This window comes from Bufo bufo, chromosome 2, assembly GCF_905171765.1.
Source record: "Bufo bufo chromosome 2, aBufBuf1.1, whole genome shotgun sequence".
NCBI lineage: Eukaryota > Metazoa > Chordata > Amphibia > Anura > Bufonidae > Bufo > Bufo bufo.
Window position 1 is genome coordinate 817,198,382 of NC_053390.1, and position 20,790 is coordinate 817,219,171.

Consider the following 20,790-nt stretch of genomic DNA (forward strand, 5'->3'; position numbering starts at 1 on the left):
CGGATGCGGACAGCACACGGTGTGCTGTCCGCATCTTTTGCGGCCCTATTGAAATGAATGGGTTTGCACCTGTTCCGCAAAATTGTAGGACGGATGCGGACCCAGAACAACGGACGTGTGAATGGACCCTTACTTAAAATAAAACCTTTCAAAAAACCTCTTTGTCTTTGTATCACCATTTTTTGACAGCTAAAACTTTTTTTTAGATTTCTGCCTAAAGAGCTGAAGCTTTTTTTCAGGTGGATGAATTGTAGTTTTTATTGGTACCCATTTGAATTAAAATTATTTATATTTTTTAATAGTGAAGACATTTTTGGACATGGCAATGCTTTTTTTTAATGTTTATTTACCTATTTTTAAAACACTGTGAAAGGGGGTGATTGGAACTTTCATCCCAACCTCTGCCCACTCCTTCCTCTGCCAGCCTCCTCTACTATAGCATGCAGCATGTGGCAGCCTCCCCTCTCTGCCTCCGCTGCTCTGCCATGTACTAGTGCTTATTATGACACACATATGCATGCACCTGATGCCATCCCAGAACTATCCTGGCATCACATTTGTGTATATGTAACTTAAAAGAGTGCCATAATAAGCACTAGTAGATCGTGCAACATCAAGCAGAGAGGGGAGGCTGCCACGTACCGCATGCTATAGTACAGTTGGCTGGCAGAGGAAGCGTGGGCAGAGGTTGCGATCTGGCTAGCTGGCAGCTACATGCTGAAGGCTTCAGCATGCAGCTGCCAGGTGGCGATCCCAGCATCTGCCAGCCTCCTGTACTATAACAGAAGCAGATGCATGCATTTTATTATATAGGAGGCTGGTGGGACTGGCATGGCAGCCTGTGGCAGCTACATGCTGCAGCCTGCCATGGCTGCACACTCAGAACTTTGCCTGCTGCTGTACCTGGTCTTACCTCCCCCCCTCTCCCAGTCTGTGAACTTGACAGACTGGGAGAGGAGGAAAGGGTTAACTACTTTGACTCTGCCCTGCCCTCCTCTTTCCTCATGCCCAGAGAGGCCCCAGAACCACTGTGCACTAGTGCAGCTGCAGCAGGCAAGGGGGAGGGGGGGGGGGGGACACAGGGGGGCCCAGGCACATACCTGAAAAAATGAGTGCTGTGCATGCTTGTTGTGCCTCGCTTCGCTCTCTCTGCCATGATGCGCTGCTTCTCCCAGCCTCCCCGCCCCTTGAGGAGGACTTCATTTGGGGGCGGGCTGCCACTGTGCTGCCTGAAGAGATTCATTTGCATAGTGTGCTGCCGACTTGTTCTCTGGCAAGTGTCACGCTATGCAGGCAGAAGAGGCAGCGAGTCAGCAGATAATCATGGACGGAGTCACCCGCCGAAGCAGGCCCTGTGTTAATGAATGGGGAAGTAGGATGGATGGGAGGGGGGCGGGCCCGGCCCCTATGTGACCGCACCAAATGTAAAGGGGAGGGGATTTGGAGGTGTTGTTTTTGGGGGTGGGGCCGGCCTGAAAACGTAAAATTATGTACACACAGTAAGTGTGTGTGTGTGAGACACTGCTCCCGGGCCCCTTGTCAGCCCAGGCCCCGAAGCAGCCGCTTCCCCTGCTTCCCTGGTAGTTACGCCACTGTCTACTTTGAAGAACCTAGAATATGACATATTTTCAGTTGTTTCACACTTGTTTGTTATGTATATAATTCCACATGTGTTCATTTATAGTTTTGATGCCTTCAGTGTGAATCTACAATTTTCATAGTCATGAAAATAAAGAAAACCCTTTGAATGAGAAGGTGTGTCCAAACTTTTGGTCTGTACTGTATAATGTAGTAGATGGGTGTGAGGCGCCAGAATTTAGAACACGTAGAGTGTGACCTGAAGTCTGGGGCCAGGCTTCGGCAGTGTGGGCCAAATCCTATAGCCAACCCCCCCCCCCCCCCCCCCAGATATGTGGATGGACATTACTGTATAGTGTGTACCATTATATGTAGAGTACAGCAGCACATACCTGTTACATCCAGTGACGTCTCCTGTGATGTAGACCTTCCTCAACGTCTTCATTCGGAGACAGGACCACCATGATACCTTCTTTCAGCCGCGTCTCTGCAGAGTTTCACAGAAATTTTTTTAGATTCCTCACTTTACTATCCTCCTCAGATAACAGACCTCCCCTCCACCCATAGTGCCCATAAGTATAATGCCCTCTGTATAATTTTAAAATATACTGGCCCCTCTGTATAATTATTATTCTTAATATTATAATGGCCCCCTCTGTATTAGACTCCATTCACACGTCTGCAGAATGTGTCCGCATCCATTTCGCAATTGTGCGGAAAGGGTGCGGACCCATGCATTTTCTATAGGGACGGAATGGATGCGGAAAGCACACAGTGTGCTCTTCGCATCCGCATTTCCGTGGCGGCCTGCAGAACTTCCGGTCCGCGACTCTGGAAAAAAATAGAACATGTCCTATACTTGTTCGCAGCTGCGGACAAGAATAAGCTGTTCTATGGGGGTGCCGGTGGGGTTTATTGCGGACCCGCAAAACACTACGGACGTGTGAATGGACACTAATGGTAATAAATATGGCGCTCTTCAGCCCCTCCAGCATACAGTCCCATGCAAAATACATCACTCCTTGCCTTCAGCCCCTCCAACATACAGTCCCATGTAAAATACAAAACTCCCCCTGCCTTCAGCCCCTCCAGCAAACAGTCCCATGTAAATAACATCACCCTTCTTCTCTTCGCCGCCTGCCTTCAGCCCCTTCAGCATACAGTCCCATGTGAAATACATCACTCCCCGCCTTCAGCCCCTCCAACATACAGTCCCATGTAAAATACAAAACTCCCCCTGCCTTCAGCCCTACCAGCATACAGTCCCCATGTAAAATAATATCACCCCACCTGCCTTCAGCCCCTCCAGCATACAGTCCCATGTAAAATACATCACTCTCTCTGCCTTTAGCCCCTCCAGCATACAGTCCCCATGTAAATAATATCACTTCACCCCCCTCTCTTCAGACCCCTCTAACATCTGTACAGTCTCCAGTACAAGGATTATTCCTCCTCCCTTCAGCCCCTGCAAAAAGCCCCCCAAGTACACATAACAGTCAATATTCTCCTCCACACACTGACCTGCAGCTTCTGCTCCTCTCTCCAGCAACATGCTCTGTTGAATCTCCTGCACATCTTGAGGCCCCGTTCCCTGTATGACGAGACTTCGCCTCTTCCTCCGATCATCATACCTCCCTGGAGAAAATCCATTCTAGCTCTGTAATGTCTCATAGGCTTCAGACCACTCGCCTGAAGCCTATGTGAAGGATGGGATCGGGAGTTGGCAGATGGCAGTGCAGCACGGAGGTGATGATTAGGGGGTGCCTATGCACACCCGGCACACCCCCTGCGCATGCCTATGGCAATTGCCCTGCTCTTACCCCCATTTTGCTTCCTTTTGCAGCCTTCTAGCCCTATCTATGACTATTTTACAGCCATTTTAAAGCTCTAAAGTTCGGGTCTACATTGAATTCAATTGTGTTCAGGTTTGGGGTCAAGCTCGGGAACCGAACTGAACTTTGAAATAAAGCTTGGCTGAACCTGTCGAACACAAACTTCCAAGGGTTCGCTCATCCCTAGTCTCTAATTGATTTTTGGCAGGCACAGATTGCCAGCTGCCCACAGAATAGTGTTTGGCCCATTCGGAGTAACACTCCTTCCCAGTGTCATGTAATCCTTCATCTTCAGTCTCCCTCCTATTTTCCCTTCCAATTTTCACAGTAAAATTACACTGCAGCAGTTTTTCAGCTATTCATCCGGAGTGAATTGCCAAAACTTTAGATCTGTTTGGCATTAGAATTTTTGTGAAATTCATAATGAATCTGATTTTTTTTAGAATCAATTCACTCATGTCTATCCTGCATGTCAGATTGTTTGATGTACAACTCATTATACAATATGGACTCGGCTATTACTGTTTTTTTCTTTATCCTAGATCAGTTATGGAGCAAGAGATCCTCTTCTAAGTGATAAAAGGCTTTACCCAAACTTCTTTCGAACTGTCCCCGATGACAAGATACAATATTCAGCATTGGTGAAGCTACTGGAGAGGTTCCAGTGGAACTGGGTTGGGATCATCACATCAGATGATGACAGTGGACGGCAGGAGTTACAGCAGTTAATCAAGAAGTTTACACATCATCAGATTTGTGTGGAGTTCAGCATCCTTGTATCTCAGTATACTTATAAGCATCTACCTGTATCTTTACAGACATCGTCCACTGATGTTATTATTATTTGTGGCACCTATAGTATAACTTACATTAAGTTTTTGTACGATGCAGTTGATGTTCTGAATAACAAGACTCTTATTCTTCCAATTTCATGGTCACATGCTACAGAGCTTGTACATTATATAGAAGGTGGAGTTCCTGCTAATTGCAGTTTGGTGTTTTCACCTCACAGTTACAATATTACTGGGATGCAGGAGTATTTTTCTAAAGTACATTTTTACAATCAACCTTCTGATATGTTGTTGGAAGATATTTGGATGGCTGTATTCCAATGTTTTTCAAGAAATAAATTGAAGAACCTGCTTATTCCATATACATATACCGGTATCGCTCCTTTCCATAACTGCTCAGGAGAGGAGCGATTTCACGGCGACGTCTTTTATTTTCCTTCAGACTTAACTCCTTATCAAGTGTACATGGCAGTCTTACTGATGGCTCAGGCTTTACATAATATAGATATAGCTCTTCATAATCATAGGAAGCACAATATTTCAGTAGGTGAATATAAATACAAGGTGAGTAGGATACACTGAGTATATGTATAACAGCCATGACTGAAGGAATTGTCAATATATACTGTATTTCTAATGACATAGACAATGTTTGCAAAAATAGTAAGTCAGGAGTGTAGTGAGTGCTGGATACCAATTCAAAGATGTGTAAGTCTCTTAGCCTCATAATTGTTGAAAATTCTCACACAGAGGTACTAGCTCCTAAAATGGTTGGCCTCTTTCTTATTACAGTAGTTGACCAATGTGATGTAAAATGATTATATGGCAATTAGAGATGAGCGAATCAAAGTTGACGAAGTGGAATTGGATCTGAATTTCAGGAAAAATTTGATTTGCCCCAAGTCGAATTTCCTCGAGCTTCGTGGTAACGAATCACATTTTTTCTAAAACGGCTGCTGCACATGTTAGAAAGTGAAAGTAAGAAGCCCGGGAACGAGGGAGCACCCACAATGCCATGCAGTCAGCCAATCAGCAGATAGCCAGCCCTTATGATGTCACAGCCCTATAAAAAGGCTCATCCTGCCTGATCTCCACCATTTTAAAGTGAAGTTAGTTCAGGGAGAGACGTTACAGGCACTAGGGACAGTGTTTAGGAAAGACTTTATAAAAAAATAAATAATGAGCTGTTCAGGGAAAGATTATTCATAGTGTAGGGAAAGGATAGGGAGGCATTATCCACACCGTAGGAAGAGAGCAGGGACCATTAGGAGAGTGTAAAGCCTGGGCAATAGAAGCTATTCTATTACACCTTGCTGCATTAATTGGGGTTCCTAAAAGTGATCTATTACTTCAGATTTTAGGTTGTTTTAACCCGTAGGATACCAGCGCCGTACCAGAGCTACGGCGCTCTGATCGGGTGATGAGCAGCAGGGGTAATATTTGAATTCGCAATATTTCGCAAATATTTGTCATAAATTAGCGAATTCGAGAATTTTCCATTATTTTCTTGATTGCGAAAATCGGCAATGTAATATGCGCGTATATGGAGATACAAAATATATATTTTTTTAAATGCTTTATTATGTAAAACTGAAACAAACAACCAAAAAAAGTTGTATATTTGGCATCAGCACATGATCTAACCTGTCAGATGAACATTGTAAATAACAAAAAATAAAAGCGGTGTCAAAAACAGCTATTTTTTGTTACCTTGCCTCACAAAAAGTGTAATATAGAGCAACCAAAAATCATATGTACCCTAAAATATTACCAACAAAACTGCCACCTTATCCCGTGGATTCCAAAATGGGGTCAATTTTGGAAGTTCTACTCTAGGGGGTGCATCAGGGGGTCTTCAAATTTAACATGGCAACTTAAAATCATCCCAATGAAATCTGCCCTACAAAAACCATATGGCGTTGCTGTCCTTTTGCACCCTGCCGTGTGCCCGTACAGAAGTTTGCGACCACATACCGTATGGGGTGTTTCTGTAAACTAGAATCAGGGCATAAATATTGAGTTTTGTTTGGAAAAAAGTGGATTAAAATGAAAAATCTGCCCAAAAATTTTAAATTCTGAAATTTCATCTACATTCATCAAAATAAGTTTTTAATATCTTGAGGGGTGTAGTTTCTAAAATGGGTCATTTTTGGGTGGTTTCTATTATGTAAGCCTCACAAAGTGACTTCAGACCTGATCTGGTCCTTAACCACCTCCGGACCGCCTAACGCAGATTCGCGTTCCGGAGGTGGCAGCCCTGCGCACAGTCACGCATATATGCATCATCTCGCGAGACGCGAGATTTCCTGTGAACGCGCGCACACAGGCGCGCGCGTTCACAGGATCGGAAGGTAAGCGAGTGGATCTCCAGCCTGCCAGCGGCGATCGTTCGCTGGCAGGCTGGAGATGTGATTTTTTTAACCCCTAACAGGTATTTTAGACGCTGTTTTGATAACAGTGTCTAATATACCTGCTACCTGGTCCTCTGGTGGTCCCCTTTGTTTGGATCGACCACCAGAGGACACAGGTAGCTCAGCAATATGTAGCACCAAGCACCACACTACACTACACCCCCCCCTGTCACTTATTAACCCCTTATTCGCCCCTGATCGCCCCTGATCACCCCATATAGACTCCCTGATCACCCCCCTGTCATTGATTACCCCCCTGTCATTGATCACCCCCCTGTAAAGCTCCATTCAGATGTCCGCATGATTTTTACGGATCCACTGATAGACTGATCGGATCCGCAAAACGCATACGGACGTCTGAATGGAGCCTTACAGGGGCGTGATCAATGACTGTGGTGATCACCCCATATAGACTCCCTGATCACCCCCCTGTCATTGATCACCCCCCTGTCATTGATCACCCCCCTGTAAAGCTCCATTCAGATGTCCGCATGATTTTTACGGATCCACTGATAGACTGATCGGATCCGTAAAAATCATACGGACGTCTGAATGGAGCCTTACAGGGGAGTGATCAATGACTGTGGTTATCACCCCATATAGACTCCCTGATCACCCCCCTGTCATTGATCACCCCCCTGTCATTGATCCCCCCCCCCTGTAAGGCTCCATTCAGACATTTTTTTGGCCCAAGTTAGCGGAATTTTTTTTTTTCTTACAAACTATCATATTCCACTAACTTGTGTCAAAAAATAAAATCTCACATGAACTCACCATACCCCTCACGGAATCCAAATGCGTAAAAATGTTTAGACATTTATATTCCAGACTTCTTCTCAAGCTTTAGGGCCCCTAGAATGCCAGGGCAGTATAAATACCCCACATGTGACCCCATTTTGGAAAGAAGACACCCCAAGGTATTCCGTGAGGGGCATATTGAGTCCATGAAAGATTGAAATTTTTGTCCCAAGTTAGCGGAAAGGGAGACTTTGTGAGAACAAAATAAAAAAATATCAATTTCCGCTAACTTGTGCCAATAATTTTTTTTTTCTATGAACTCGCCATGCCCCTCATTGAATACCTTGGGGTGTCTTCTTTCCAAAATGGGGTCACATGTGGGGTATTTATACTGCCCTGGCATTTTAGGGTCCCCAAAGCGTGAGAAGAAGTCTGGTATTCAAATGTCTAAAAATTCCCTCCTAAAAGGAATTTGGGCACCTTTGCCCACCTAGGCTGCAAAAAAGTGTCACACATGTGGTATCTCCGTATTCAGCAGAAGTTGGGGAATGTGTTTTTGGGTGTCATTTTACATATACCCATGCTGGGTGAGATAAATATCTTGGTCAAATGCCAACTTTGTATAAAAAAATGGGAAAAGTTGTCTTTTGCCAAGATATTTCTCTCACCCAGCATGGGTATATGTAAAATGACACCACAAAACACATTCCCCAACTTCTCCTGAATACGGAGATACCACATGTGTGACACTTTTTTGCAGGCTAGGTGGGCAAAGGTGCCCAAATTCCAAAGAGCACCTTTCGGATTTCACAGGTCATTTACCTACTTACCACACATTTGGGCCCCTAGAATGCCAGGGCAGTATAACTACCCCACAAGTGACCCCATTTTGGAAAGAAGACACCCCAAGGTATTCCATGAGGGGCATGGCGAGTTCCTAGAATTTTTTATTTTTTGTCACAAGTTAGTGGAAAATGATGATTTTTTTTTTTTTTTTTTTCATACAAAGTCTCATATTCCACTAACTTGTGACAAAAAATAAAAACTTCCATGAACTCACTATGCCCATCAGCGAATACCTTGGGGTCTCTTCTTTCCAAAATGGGGTCACTTGTGGGGTAGTTATACTGCCCTGGCATTCTAGGGGCCAAAATGTGTGGTAAGGAGTTTGAAATCAAATTCTGTAAAAAATGACCAGTGAAATCCGAAAGGTGCTCTTTGGAATATGGGCCCCTTTGCCTACCTAGGCTGCAAAAAAGTGTCACACATCTGGTATCTCTGTATTCAGGAGAAGTTGAGGAATGTGTTTTGGGGTGTCTTTTTACATATACCCATGATGGGTGAGATAAATATCTTGGTCAAATGCCAACTTTGTATAAAAAAATGGGAAAAGTTGTCTTTTGCCAAGATATTTCTCTCACCCAGCATGGGTATATGTAAAAAGACACCCCAAAACACATTCCTCAACTTCTCCTGAATACAGAGATACCAGATGTGTGACACTTTTTTGCAGCCTAGGTGGGCAAAGGGGCCCATATTCCAAAGAGCACCTTTTGGATTTCATTGGTCATAATTTACAGAATTTGATTTCCAACTCCTTACCACACATTTGGGCCCCTAGAATGCCAGGGCAGTATAACTGCCCCACAAGTGACCCCATTTTGGAAAGAAGAGACCCCAAGGTATTTCGTGATGGGCATAGTGAGTTCATAGACCTTTTTATTTTTTGTCACAAGTTAGTGGAATATGAGACTTTGTAAGAAAAAAAAAAATAAAAAAAAAAAATCATAATTTTCCGCTAACTTGTGACAAAAAATAAAAAGTTCTATGAACTCACTATGCCCATCAGCGAATATCTTAGGGTGTCTACTTTCAGAAATGGGGTCATTTGTTGGGTGTTTGTACTGTCTGGCCATTGTAGAACCTCAGGAAAGTGCTCAGAAAGTCAGAGCTGCTTCAAAAAGCGGAAATTCACATTTTTGTACCATAGTTTGTAAACGCTATAACTTTTACCCAAACCATTTTTTTTTTACCCAAACATTTTTTTTTATCAAAGACATGTAGAACAATAAATTTAGAGCAAAATTTATATATGCATCTCGTTTTTTGCAAAATTTTACAACTGAAAGTGAAAAATGTCATTTTTTGCAAAAAAATCGTTAAATTTCGATTAATAACAAAAAAAGTAAAAATGTCAGCAGCAATGAAATACCACCAAATGAAAGCTATATTAGTGAGAAGAAAAGGAGGTAAAATTCATTTGGGTGGTAAGTTGCATGACCGAGCAATAAACGGTGAAAGTAGTGTAGGTCAGAAGTGTAAAAAGTGGCCTGGTCTTTCAGGGTGTTTAAGCACTGGCGGCTGAGGTGGTTAAAAAGTGGGTTTTGGAAATTTTTTTAAAAAAATCAAGATTTGCGTCTAAACTTCTAAGCCTTCTAACGTCCGCAAAAATAAAATGGTATTCACAAAATTATCCAAACATAAAGTAGATATATGAGAAAAAATGAAAAATAATAACTATTATATGAGATATCACTATCTATAGCTGCAATAAACATGAGACACCATAAAAACATCTATGACCACAAGGGTGGCCCTCACTGGACAGATGGAATATGAAGACCGGGAGGATAGCTCCAGCATACAACATGGCTGGAGTACCCCACAGCTTCAGGCATCCAGCAAAGGCTAAATAACCCAAGCAGCCACACACACACAAACCCAGTGTTCACAAAACACTAGGAAGGGAGCTAACCCTTCCAACACCAGACAAGGGAAGGAAGCCACTTAAAGGGGAAGTGAACACACAAGCATACTAATTCACATGTTACCACCGGCAACAGCATGCGTGGCAACCATATCCTGGCAATCACGCAGAAAGCCGAGACACTGCCACCGCATGCTCTAACAGCAACACGTTGCCGCGGGCAACCGCAAGTGTAGCAACAGTGTCACAGCGCATACCATAGGCCGTGACACAATCTCAGAATGGCTGGGAAAAGTAAAAGCGTTCCAACGTTATTAGCACATAAAGTGACAAATGTCAGATTTGCAAAAACCGGCTTGGGATTTCAGGTGAAAAGTAGCCCGGTACTGAAGGGGTTAAACAGTAATTGCAGTAATCCTAGCATCTGTTATTGGGTTGAAAGTGCTGTCTGATACAGCCAGTTTTGAGGTGTATTTAGTTGATATCTAACTACTTGCATTCATCTTTGTTTCTGTACTGAAAGTGCCTCCTGATACAAACAATTTTGGGATGTGTTTATTTTAAATATAAAAAAGTACATCTGTAAAGAATAAATCAAGGCAACTGGACGTACTGTAGATTTCTTGAAAACGTTTCACTCGTTCTTCCAACGAGCTTTCTCAATTCTGAGTGACTGTACAAGAATTCTCTGGGAATAAATATGTAACTGAATCAACATCTGGTAATTATTCCCAGCATGGGGTCAGAGGTCATTATACCCAGCATGGGGTCAAAGGTGTTGATTCCATTATCCTAATTGGAGTCAGTAGGTCATAAAGACTTCCCATAAAAAGGTGTCAAGACTGCATTGTATGTGGCAGACAATAGAATTGGGGTGTATTCTATTGTCTGCCACATACAATGCTGTCTTGACACCTTTTTTGGAAAGTTTTTATCACCTACTGACTCCAATTAGGATAATGGTATCAACATCTTTGACCCCATGCTGGGTATAATGACCTCTGACCCCATGCTGGGTATAATTACCAGATGTTGATTCAGTTACATATTTATTCCCAGAGAATTCTTGTACAGTCACTCAGAATTGAGAAAGCTCGTTGGAAGAACGAGTGAAAATTTTTTCAGGAAATCTACAGTACGTCCAGTTGCCTTGATTTATTCTTTTCAGATATACCATGACCTGAATAAATGAGAACCTTCACAGATATAAAAAAGTACGTTCATTCATCCTTGCTTTTGGGGTGAATTTGCGGTCTGATACAAATCATTTTGGGGTGTATTTATTTTAAATATATAAAAGTATGTCCATTCACCCTTGCATCTGGGGTTAAATTGCTGTTTAAAACAACCAGTTTTGGGGTGTATTTATTTGATATATCACTACAGTACAGACCAAAAGTTTGGACACACCTTCTCATTCAAAGAGTATTCTTTATTTTCATGACTATGAAGGCATCAAAACTATGAATTAACACATGTGGAATTATATACAGTACAGACCAAAAGTTTGGACACACCTTCTCATTCAAAGAGTTTTCTTTATTTTCATGACCATGCAAATTGTAGATTCACACTGAGGGCATCAAAACTATGAATTAACACATGTGGAATTATATACATAGCAAACAAGTGTGAAACAACTGAAAATATATCATATTCTAGGTTCTTCAAAGTAGCCACCTTTTGCTTTGATTACTGCTTTGCACACTCTTGGCATTCTCTTGATGAGCTTCAAGAGGTAGTCCCCTGAGATGGTTTTCACTTCACAGGTGTGCCCTGTCAGGGTTAATAAGTGGGATTTCTTGCCTTATAAATGGGGTTGGGACCATCAGTGGCGTTGAGGAGAAGTCAGGTGGAAACAGCTGATAGTCCTACTGAATAGACTGTTAGAATTTGTATTATGGCAAGAAAAAAGCAGCTAAGTAAAGAAAAACAAGTGGCCATTATTACTTTAAGAAATGAAGGTCAGTCAGTCAGCCAAAAAATTGGGAAAACTTTGAAAGTAAGGGCTATTTGACCATGAAGGAGAGTGATGGGGTGCTGCGCCAGATGACCTGGCCTCCACAGTCACCGGACCTGAACCCAATCGAGATGGTTTGGGGTGAGCTGGACCGCAGAGTGAAGGCAAAAGGGCCAACAAGTGCTAAGCATCTCTGCGAACTCCTTCAAGACTGTTGGAAGACCATTTCAGGGGACTACCTCTTGAAGCTCATCAAGAGAATGCCAAGAGTGTGCAAAGCAGTAATCCAAGCAAAAGGTGGCTACTTTGAAGAACCTAGAATATGACATATTTTCAGTTGTTTCACACTTGTTTGTTATGTATATAATTCCACATGTGTTAATTCATAGTTTTGATGCCTTCATAGTCATGAAAATAAAGAAAACTCTTTGAATGAGAATGTGTGTCCAAACTTTTGGTCTGTACTGTACATAACAAACAAGTGTGAAACAACTGAAAATATGTCATATTCTAGGTTCTTCAAAGTAACCACCTTTTGCTTTGATTACTGCTTTGCACGCTCTTGGCATTCTCTTGATGAGCTTCAAGAGGTAGTCCCCTGAAATGGTCTTCCAACAGTCTTGAAGGAGTTCCCAGAGATGCTTAGCACTTGTTGGCCCTTTTGCCTTCACTCTGCGGTCCAGCTCACCCCAAACCATCTCGATTGGGTTCAGGTCCGGTGACTGTGGAGGCCAGGTCATCTGGTGCAGCACCCCATCACTCTCCTTCATGGTCAAATAGCCCTTACTTTCAAAGTTTTCCCAATTTTTCGGCTGACTGACTGACCTCAATTTCTTAAAGTAATGATGGCCACTCTTTTTTCTTTACTTAGCTACTTTTTTCTTGCCATAATACAAATTCTAACAGTCTATTCAGTAGGACTATCAGCTGTGTATCCACCTGACTTTTCCTCAACGCAACTGATGGTCCCAACCCCATTTATAAGGCAAGAAATCCCACTTATTAAACCTGACAGGGCACACCTGTGAAGTGAAAACCATTTCAGGGGACTACCTCTTGAAGCTCATCAAGAGAATGCCAAGAGTGTGCAAAGCAGTAATCAAAGCAAAAGGTGGCTACTTTGAAGAACCTAGAATATGACATATTTTCAGTTGTTTCACACTTGTTTGTTATGTATATAATTCCACATGTGTTAATTCATAGTTTTGATGCCTTCAGTGTGAATCTACAATTTTCATAGTCATGAAAATAAAGAAAACTCTTTGAATGAGAAGGTGTGTCCAAACTTTTGGTCTGTACTGTATATCCATTCCTCCTTGATTCTGGGGTGAAATTGAAATCTGATACAAACAGTTTTGGGGTATATTATACTTGCGGTCTGGCATGCTTCATGGGGGAAGAAAGCACGCTCCTCAGATTTAAGAAAAAGATACTAGAGGTGATCACACCATAAAGGCAGAGAACGGGTTAGCCACCAGGGCCGCCTTTGTCGAAGCAAAGAACTTCTCTACACACTTTGAGGGTGGTCAAATTCTTTTACACTTAATTTAATGCCTCAATCAGTAGTTGCAGAGTTGGTATGAAATAGTGGCCTGATACTACACACTTTAGGGTGAGTTTACACTTCAGTTATTTGATCAGTTATTACTATCATTTTTTTGTGAGCCAAAACCATTAGTAAAGCCTACTCAGAGATAAGGGGTAATGGAAAGATCTGCATCTGTTCTATGTTTTTGATTCAAACCTGGTTTGATTCTACACATTTTAGGATCCATTCACACGTCCATAGTGTGTTGCGGATCCGCAATACACCTGGCCAACATCCCCAATAGAACTGCCTATTCTTGTCCGCAACTGCAGACAAGAATAGGACATGTTCTATTTTTTTGCGCAGCCACGGCCCAGAAGTTAGGGGCCTAAGCCCGAAAGTTTGGGGCGCCCTCCGGAAATACGGATGCGGAGAGCACATAGTGTGCTCTCCGCATCTCTTCCGGCCCCATAGAGAATGAATGGGTCCACACCCGTTCCTGATATTGCGGAACGGATGCGGACCCATTTGTGGATGTGTGAATGAACCCTTAGGGTGTTCAAATTCTTTTACACTTAATTTGATGCATCAATCAGTAGTTGCAGAGTTGGTGCAAAATTGCGGCCTGATACTATTGCTCTTTTACCTTTGCAGTTAATGTTACTGTACAGTATGTCCGACAGACAGGTGAGGAGGAGAGATCTGCTGCTTCCTCCGGTAGGCAGGCAAATAGTGACGATGAGAGTCGCGTGGGAACTGGTGTTGTTAGCGGTCAGGCACGTGGCCCTAAGAATGGTGTGGGTGACATCAGTGACATGAAGACAGTGGCACACGATGATGTGGCCAATCGCACGTGGGAGCCAGGTGAAGAGGCTGGCAGTGCATGAGGCAGCAGCTGAGCCAGCAGGGTGGTAGCATGAAAATGCCAGGCCTCTTTACATGTGAGCACAGTGGCACAGTGGGCACCCTCCCCCACCGGGCATGGTCGCAGTCACACCCTCTGCGACCATGACCATTACGCACCTGACTCTATCATATCTTCTTCAAAAAGACCCAGTTCTCATATGGCACTTTGGTGGTTAGGGACCTTTCCTGTATACACGTATCATTGTTACAGCAAGTCGTATCACAGCCAGAACATCTGAAAGATACTCCAACCTCACTGCAGTCTTCACATCTGAAGCCATTTCCGTGGCATACATGCAGATAATTCATTGGGCCATCACTTACATATCCAGGCCGTGTCTGTGGCCTATTATACTGGGACTGGTCTATGGCCTTTCTTTTTGAGCTCATCTCTTGCCAGGTATACACTCTATGTTTGGACATTTTTCCACATACATAACAGGGAAAAACTCTCCTCCTGCTCTTCAATGCAGTGGCGTGCCTAGGGTGTTTGGCACCAGTGGCGGATTGTTTATCTGGCCCCCCCCCCCCCCCTTCCCAATACTTAAAAAAATTATACCCACTCACAGTAGTATTGCCCTCATTGTACAACCTTCACAGTAGTTTTGTACAGATGTGTGCCCCCTCGCAGTAGTTATGCTCACATTGTGCCCCCTCACAGTAGTTATGCCCACATTGTGCCCCCTCACAGTAGTTATGCCCTCTCTGTTCCTCTTTCACAGTTGTAATGCCTTCTTTGTGCCCCCTTCACAGTAATAATCCCCATTGTGCCCCCTTCACAGCAATAATCACCATTGTTCCCCCTGCATAGTAATATTCCCCACTGTGTCCCCCTCATAGTAATAATACCCATTGTGCCCCCTTTACAGTAAACATGCCCACTGTGCCTCCTGCACAGTAATAATGCCCATTGTGCCCCCTTAATAGTAGTAATGCCCTCTGTGCCCCTTCACAGTAATAATGCCCATTGCCCCCCCTTAATAGTAGTAATGCCCACTGTGCTAGTAATGCCCTCTGTGCCCCTCCATAGTAGAACTCTCCATTGTGCCCCTTCACAGTAATAATGCCCACTGTACCCCCTTCACAGTAATAAAGCCCACTGTGCCCCCTTCATTGTAGTAATGCCCTCTGGCTCTGTGCCCCCTCCATAGTAATAAAGACTTATGTGCCACCTACATAGTAATAAAAAGCTCTGTGCCCCTTCCATACAGGGATGGACTGGGACAATAAAGTGGCCCTGGACTTCAGCCAGACCGGCCCACTGACCGGCCCACCGGGGGCGGAGCAAATAAAGGGGCGGGGCTCACATACATCCATTCAGCGGAGCAAATAGAGGGGCGGGGCTCACATCCATCCATTCATCAGAGCCGGGGGCGGAGCAAATAGAGGGGCGGGGAAACAAGAGAGGCGTGGCTCACATCCATCCATTCAGCAGAGCCGGGGGCGGAGCGGCAGGAGGGGTGGTGGCGGTGCTCACAGCCATCCATTCTGCTAAACGGGGGGCGGAGCAGCAGTAGGGGAGGGGCTCACATTCATTCAGCTGCGCTGGAGGGCGAAGCAGGAGGCGGGGCTCACATCCATCTATTCAGCTGAGCCGGGGGCGGGGCTAACATCTCTCTTCAGTCTATCAGGGCCTCGCTGATAACCGCCCCGCCCCCGTCTGGTAGTGATGCCGCCGCTGAGTGTACTGTGCGTGCAGGGGGGTCGTGCGGCCAGGGCCCCCTGATGGCGGCCCTGGCCGGCCCATAATTCGATCGGCCCACCGGGATTCTCCCGGTACTCCCGATGGCCAGTCCATCGCTGCTTCCATAGTAATAAAAACCCCTGTGCCCCCTCTGTATTAAAAAACAAACAAAACAAAAAACACAGTAACTACTCACCTTGTCCCATTCCTGAAGCTCACAGTCCTCTCTTCCCTGCAGGCACAGATCGCTCTGCAGCACTGTGTGGGCGGAGCATATGCAGATTACGAGGCTGCAGGCCCCATCCACACAGGCAAGCAGTGCGATCCGTACCTGCAGGCTGAATGGTGGAGCGGGGAGAAGTCTTCCTGCTTCACCATTTAGAGTGCCGTTGGCCTGAAGGAGGGGAGGAGCGCTGAGAGCTGAGTTGTGAGTGACAGAACCCAGCTCCCTGCACTCCAGCAATGAGCGTAGCGCTTCCATTTGTATTGATGGAATCGATCATTGCTTCTGTCACCCCCCCCTCCCCCCCCGAGAGCTGGCACCCGGGGCGAATCACCCCCCTTCCTTGGCACGCCACTGCTTCAATGATCTCTGATGACTGGAAAATGTTCACCTGCTGCAGCAGACTCCTACAGGTGAACAAGAGAGAATCTGCTCCAAACTGCTTCTTGATGAAGCTTATTACTCACATATAGTGAGAAGAGATGTCCCGAATAGTTCCCGGCGAACATAGCTTGTTTGCGTTCGCCGCGGCGGGCGAACATATGCGATGTTCGGTCTGCCCCCTATTCGTCATCATTGTGTAAACTTTGACCCTGTACCTCACAGTCAGCAGACACATTCCAGCCAATAAGCAGCAAACCCTCCCTCCCAGACCCTCCCACCTCCTGGACAGCATCCATTTTAGATTCATTCAGAAGCTGCATTCTTAGTGAGAGGAGGGACAGCGTAGCTGCTGCAGATTTATTAGGGAAATCGATAGCTAGGCAAGTGTATTCAGTGTCCACTGCAGTCCTGAAAGACTCATCTGATCTCTGCTGTAAGGACAGCACCCCAAAAAGCCCTTTTTAGGCAGGGCCGTCTTTTCGAATGGGCACGCTGGGCAGTTGCCCGGGGGCCCCACTTGCCTGGGGGCCCGCCTGCCCAGTGAACCCACCAGCCAACTTCCCAACCGTCATTTAGCAGCGTTGCCGCCAGGGCCGTCTTTACCAAGGGGCAAAAGGGGCAGCTGCCCTGGGCCCAGTTGCTCCTGGGGGGGCCCAAGGCAGCTGCCTCTTGAGCCCTGCTAGCTACTGCCCCGGGTGTCAGGCTGTCGGCTACACAGGCATCATGATCGTACTGTGTTAATGATCTTAATTCTAGGACCTTAATGAGTTTTGATCTAGGACCTTAATGACATCATTACCATGTGACCAGTAACCTAGCAATTACTAGCCTGATTCTCTGCTATGACATGAAGCCTGAATCTCTGCTATGGGACCTCTCTCCTCTGTCTGGGTGCCGGGGCCTAAAAATATCTGACAGTGGCCTGTTCCAGTGGTGGGTGACATGAAGCCTTATTCTCTGCTATGGGACCTCTCGCCTCTGTCTAGGTGGCGGGGCCTAAAAATATCTGACAGTGGCCTGTTCCAGTGGTGGGTGACAGAAAGCCTGATTCTCTGCTATGACATGAAGCCTGAATCTCTGCTATGGGACCTTCCTCCTCTGTCTGGGTGCCGGGGCCTAAAAATATCTGACAGTGGCCTGTTCCAGTGGTGGGTGACATGAAGCCTGATTCTCTGCTATGGGACCTCTCTCCTCTGTCTGGAGGCTGGGGCCTAAAAGTATCTGACAGTGGCCTGTTCCAGTGGTGGGTGACATGCAGCCTGATTCTCTGCTATGACATGAAGCCTGAATCTCTGCTATGGGACCTCTCTCCTTTGTCTGGGTGCCGGGGCCTAAAAAATCTGACAATGGCCTGTTCCAGTGGTGGGTGACATGAAGCCTGATTCTCTGCTATGACATGAAGCCTGAATCTCTGCTATGGGCCCTCTCTCCTCTGTCTGGGTGCCGGGGCCTAAAAATATCTGACAGTGGCCTGTTCCAGTGGTGGGTGACATGAAGCCTGATTCTCTGCTATGACATGAAGCCTGAATCTCTGCTATGGGGCCTCTCTCCTCTGTCTGGGTGCCGGGGCCTAAAAATATCTGACAGTGGCCTGTTCCAGTGTTGGGTTACATGAAGCCTGATTCTCTGCTATGACATGAAGCACGAATCTCTGCTATGGGACCTCTCTCCTCTGTCTGGGTGCCGGGGCCTAAAAATATCTGACAATGGCCTGTTCCAGTGGTGGATGACATGAAGCCTGATTCTCTGCTATGGGACCTCTCTCCTCTGTCTGGGTGCCGGGGCCTAAAAATATTTGACAGTGGCCTGTTCCAGTGTTGGGTGACATGAAGCCTGATTCTCTGCTATGGGACCTCTCTCCAATTTATATTGGTTAATTTTTATTTATTATTTATTATTTTTTATTAATTTCCCTATCCACATTTGTTTGCAGGGGATTTACCTACATTTTGCTGCCTTTTGCAGGGCTATTTTACAGCCTTTTTAGTGCCGGGGCGAAGTTCGGGTCGAGTTCGGATACCGAACATTTTCGGGAAGTTCAGCCGAACTTCTCGAACCCGAACATCCAGGTGCTCGCTCAACTCTACTTACCTGGAAAGATTAAAGGACCTTAACATGTATAGCTTGGAAGAAAGACGAGACAGAGGGGATATGATAGAAACATTTAAATACATAAAGGGAATCAACAAGGTAAAAGAGGAGAGAATATTTAAAAGAAGAAAAACTGCTACAAGAGGACATAGTTTTAAATTAGAGGGGCAAAGGTTTAAAAGTAATATCAGGAAGTATTACTTTACTGAGAGAGTAGTGTATGCATGGCATAGCCTTCCTGCAAAACTGGTAGCTGCAAATACAGTGAAGGAGTTTAAGCATGCATGGGATAGGCATAAGGCCATCCTTCATATAAGATAGGGCCAAGGGCTATTCATAGTATTCAGTATATTGGGCAGACTAGATGGGCCAAATGGTTCTTATCTGCCGACACATTCTATGTTTTTATGTTTCTATGTTTCTATGAGTGTGTGCCGCCCTGTGCTCCACCCTCACCTCTGTCCCTACCTACTTGCACGGTCCGCCCTAGGCGACGGTGTACAACTTGACGGTGGTCCCTAATCTGAGTACGTGCAGGGCCTTAAATGTAAGAATACAATTAAGGCGAAAACAACAAAGTGACAGGCAGGCACTGAGGGGTTTGTGATATATCAAAGTCAATACGAGTTGAGCTTAGGAGCCAGGAGGAACAACAATACAAAAGGCAAAAGCAAGATCAAGTCAAACTCAGGCCAGGGTCAAAGCAAAGAGGTCACCTCAAATGCAGGAGGTAGCAAGAGCGAGGTCAAAATATGGAGCCGAGGTCAAAACACAACAAACACTAACAGACGATATGCTGGTAAAAGAAATAAGACCAATCACAGGCAACCTGTGTAACGCACCTAGTTGATCAGTTAGGATCTCAACTGCGGAAGCAATGGACATCCACTATTATCCCACCGCCCTTGTTTTTGGCTGTGGGATTCGCGGTTACTCAGTATGTACCCCAGGCGTCTCTCTCAGTCTTGGGCGGAGAGTTTGGGGTAACAAAATCATTTACCGCTATCCATCTAATTAGTTACTGCTGGAAAGGAAGGTCCCCCAGTATTACAGGAGTCACAAGTTAATATAAGCTTGTGCACAGTCCAGAGTTAGTATCTAGTATGCGCTAGGTTCAGAGTTAGAATATAGCATGCGCTCAGTTTAGTATATAGTATGCCATAGGTTCAGGGTTAGTATATAGCATTTCCTCAGTTTAGTATATAATATGCAGTGGGTTCAGAGTTAGTATAGCATGTCCTCAGTTAGGTATATAATATGCAGCAGGTTCAGAGTTAGTATAGCATGTCCTCAGTTTAGTATATAATATGCAGCAGGTTCAGAGTTAGTATAGCATGTCCTCAGTTTAGTATATAATATGCAGCAGGTTCAGAGTTAGTATAGCATGTCCTCAGTTTAGTATATAATATGCAGTAGGTTCAGAGTTTGTATAGCATGTCCTGAGTTTAGTATATAATATGCAGCAGGTTCAGAGTTAGTATAGCATGTCCTCAGTTTAGTATATAATATGCAGTAGGTTCAGAGTTTGTATAGCATGTCCTGAGTTCAGAGTTGGTTTGGGAATATCGCCTCACACCAGCAGGATCCACCCCACTCTGAGTTCCAGGACTTTAATCAGAGCAGGTAACAGGCATATACTTGCGGTTAGTTGGTCCTGGCTAGGAAGCCAGCAGTGGGGAAGCCAGTGGCAAGAAGGTAGGCAGTCCTTCACAATGTTGTTAGGGATCCAGGTCTGGATATGTGGACAGAGTCCTCAGATGCAATGGAGCTAGCAGGGTGCGCACTCCATTAGTGGAACACCCTGCTTAGCACCTGTCTTCTATTTAAGGCCCAGAGGTAAGTGGGCAGAGTCACAGGAAGCCGCTGCGATCCAGGCTGTACTGTTACAGTACCCCCCCCTTCCTTAAGGGACCCCTCCGGGGTACCCCACTAGGAGAGGGTCGGTTGGGAAATCTTC

General features: G+C 45.0%; 1 protein-coding gene across 1 annotated transcript in view; it reads left to right on the forward strand.

The window, feature by feature from the left end:
• LOC120991085 (vomeronasal type-2 receptor 26-like) overlaps positions 1-20,790 on the forward strand; it is a 243,918-nt gene that overhangs the window by 154,976 nt on the left and 68,152 nt on the right. Inside the window, exon 3 of the mRNA XM_040419974.1 lies at positions 3,953-4,765. Coding sequence (XP_040275908.1) covers positions 3,953-4,765 — 813 coding nt within the window. The remainder of the gene's footprint in view (positions 1-3,952; positions 4,766-20,790) is intronic.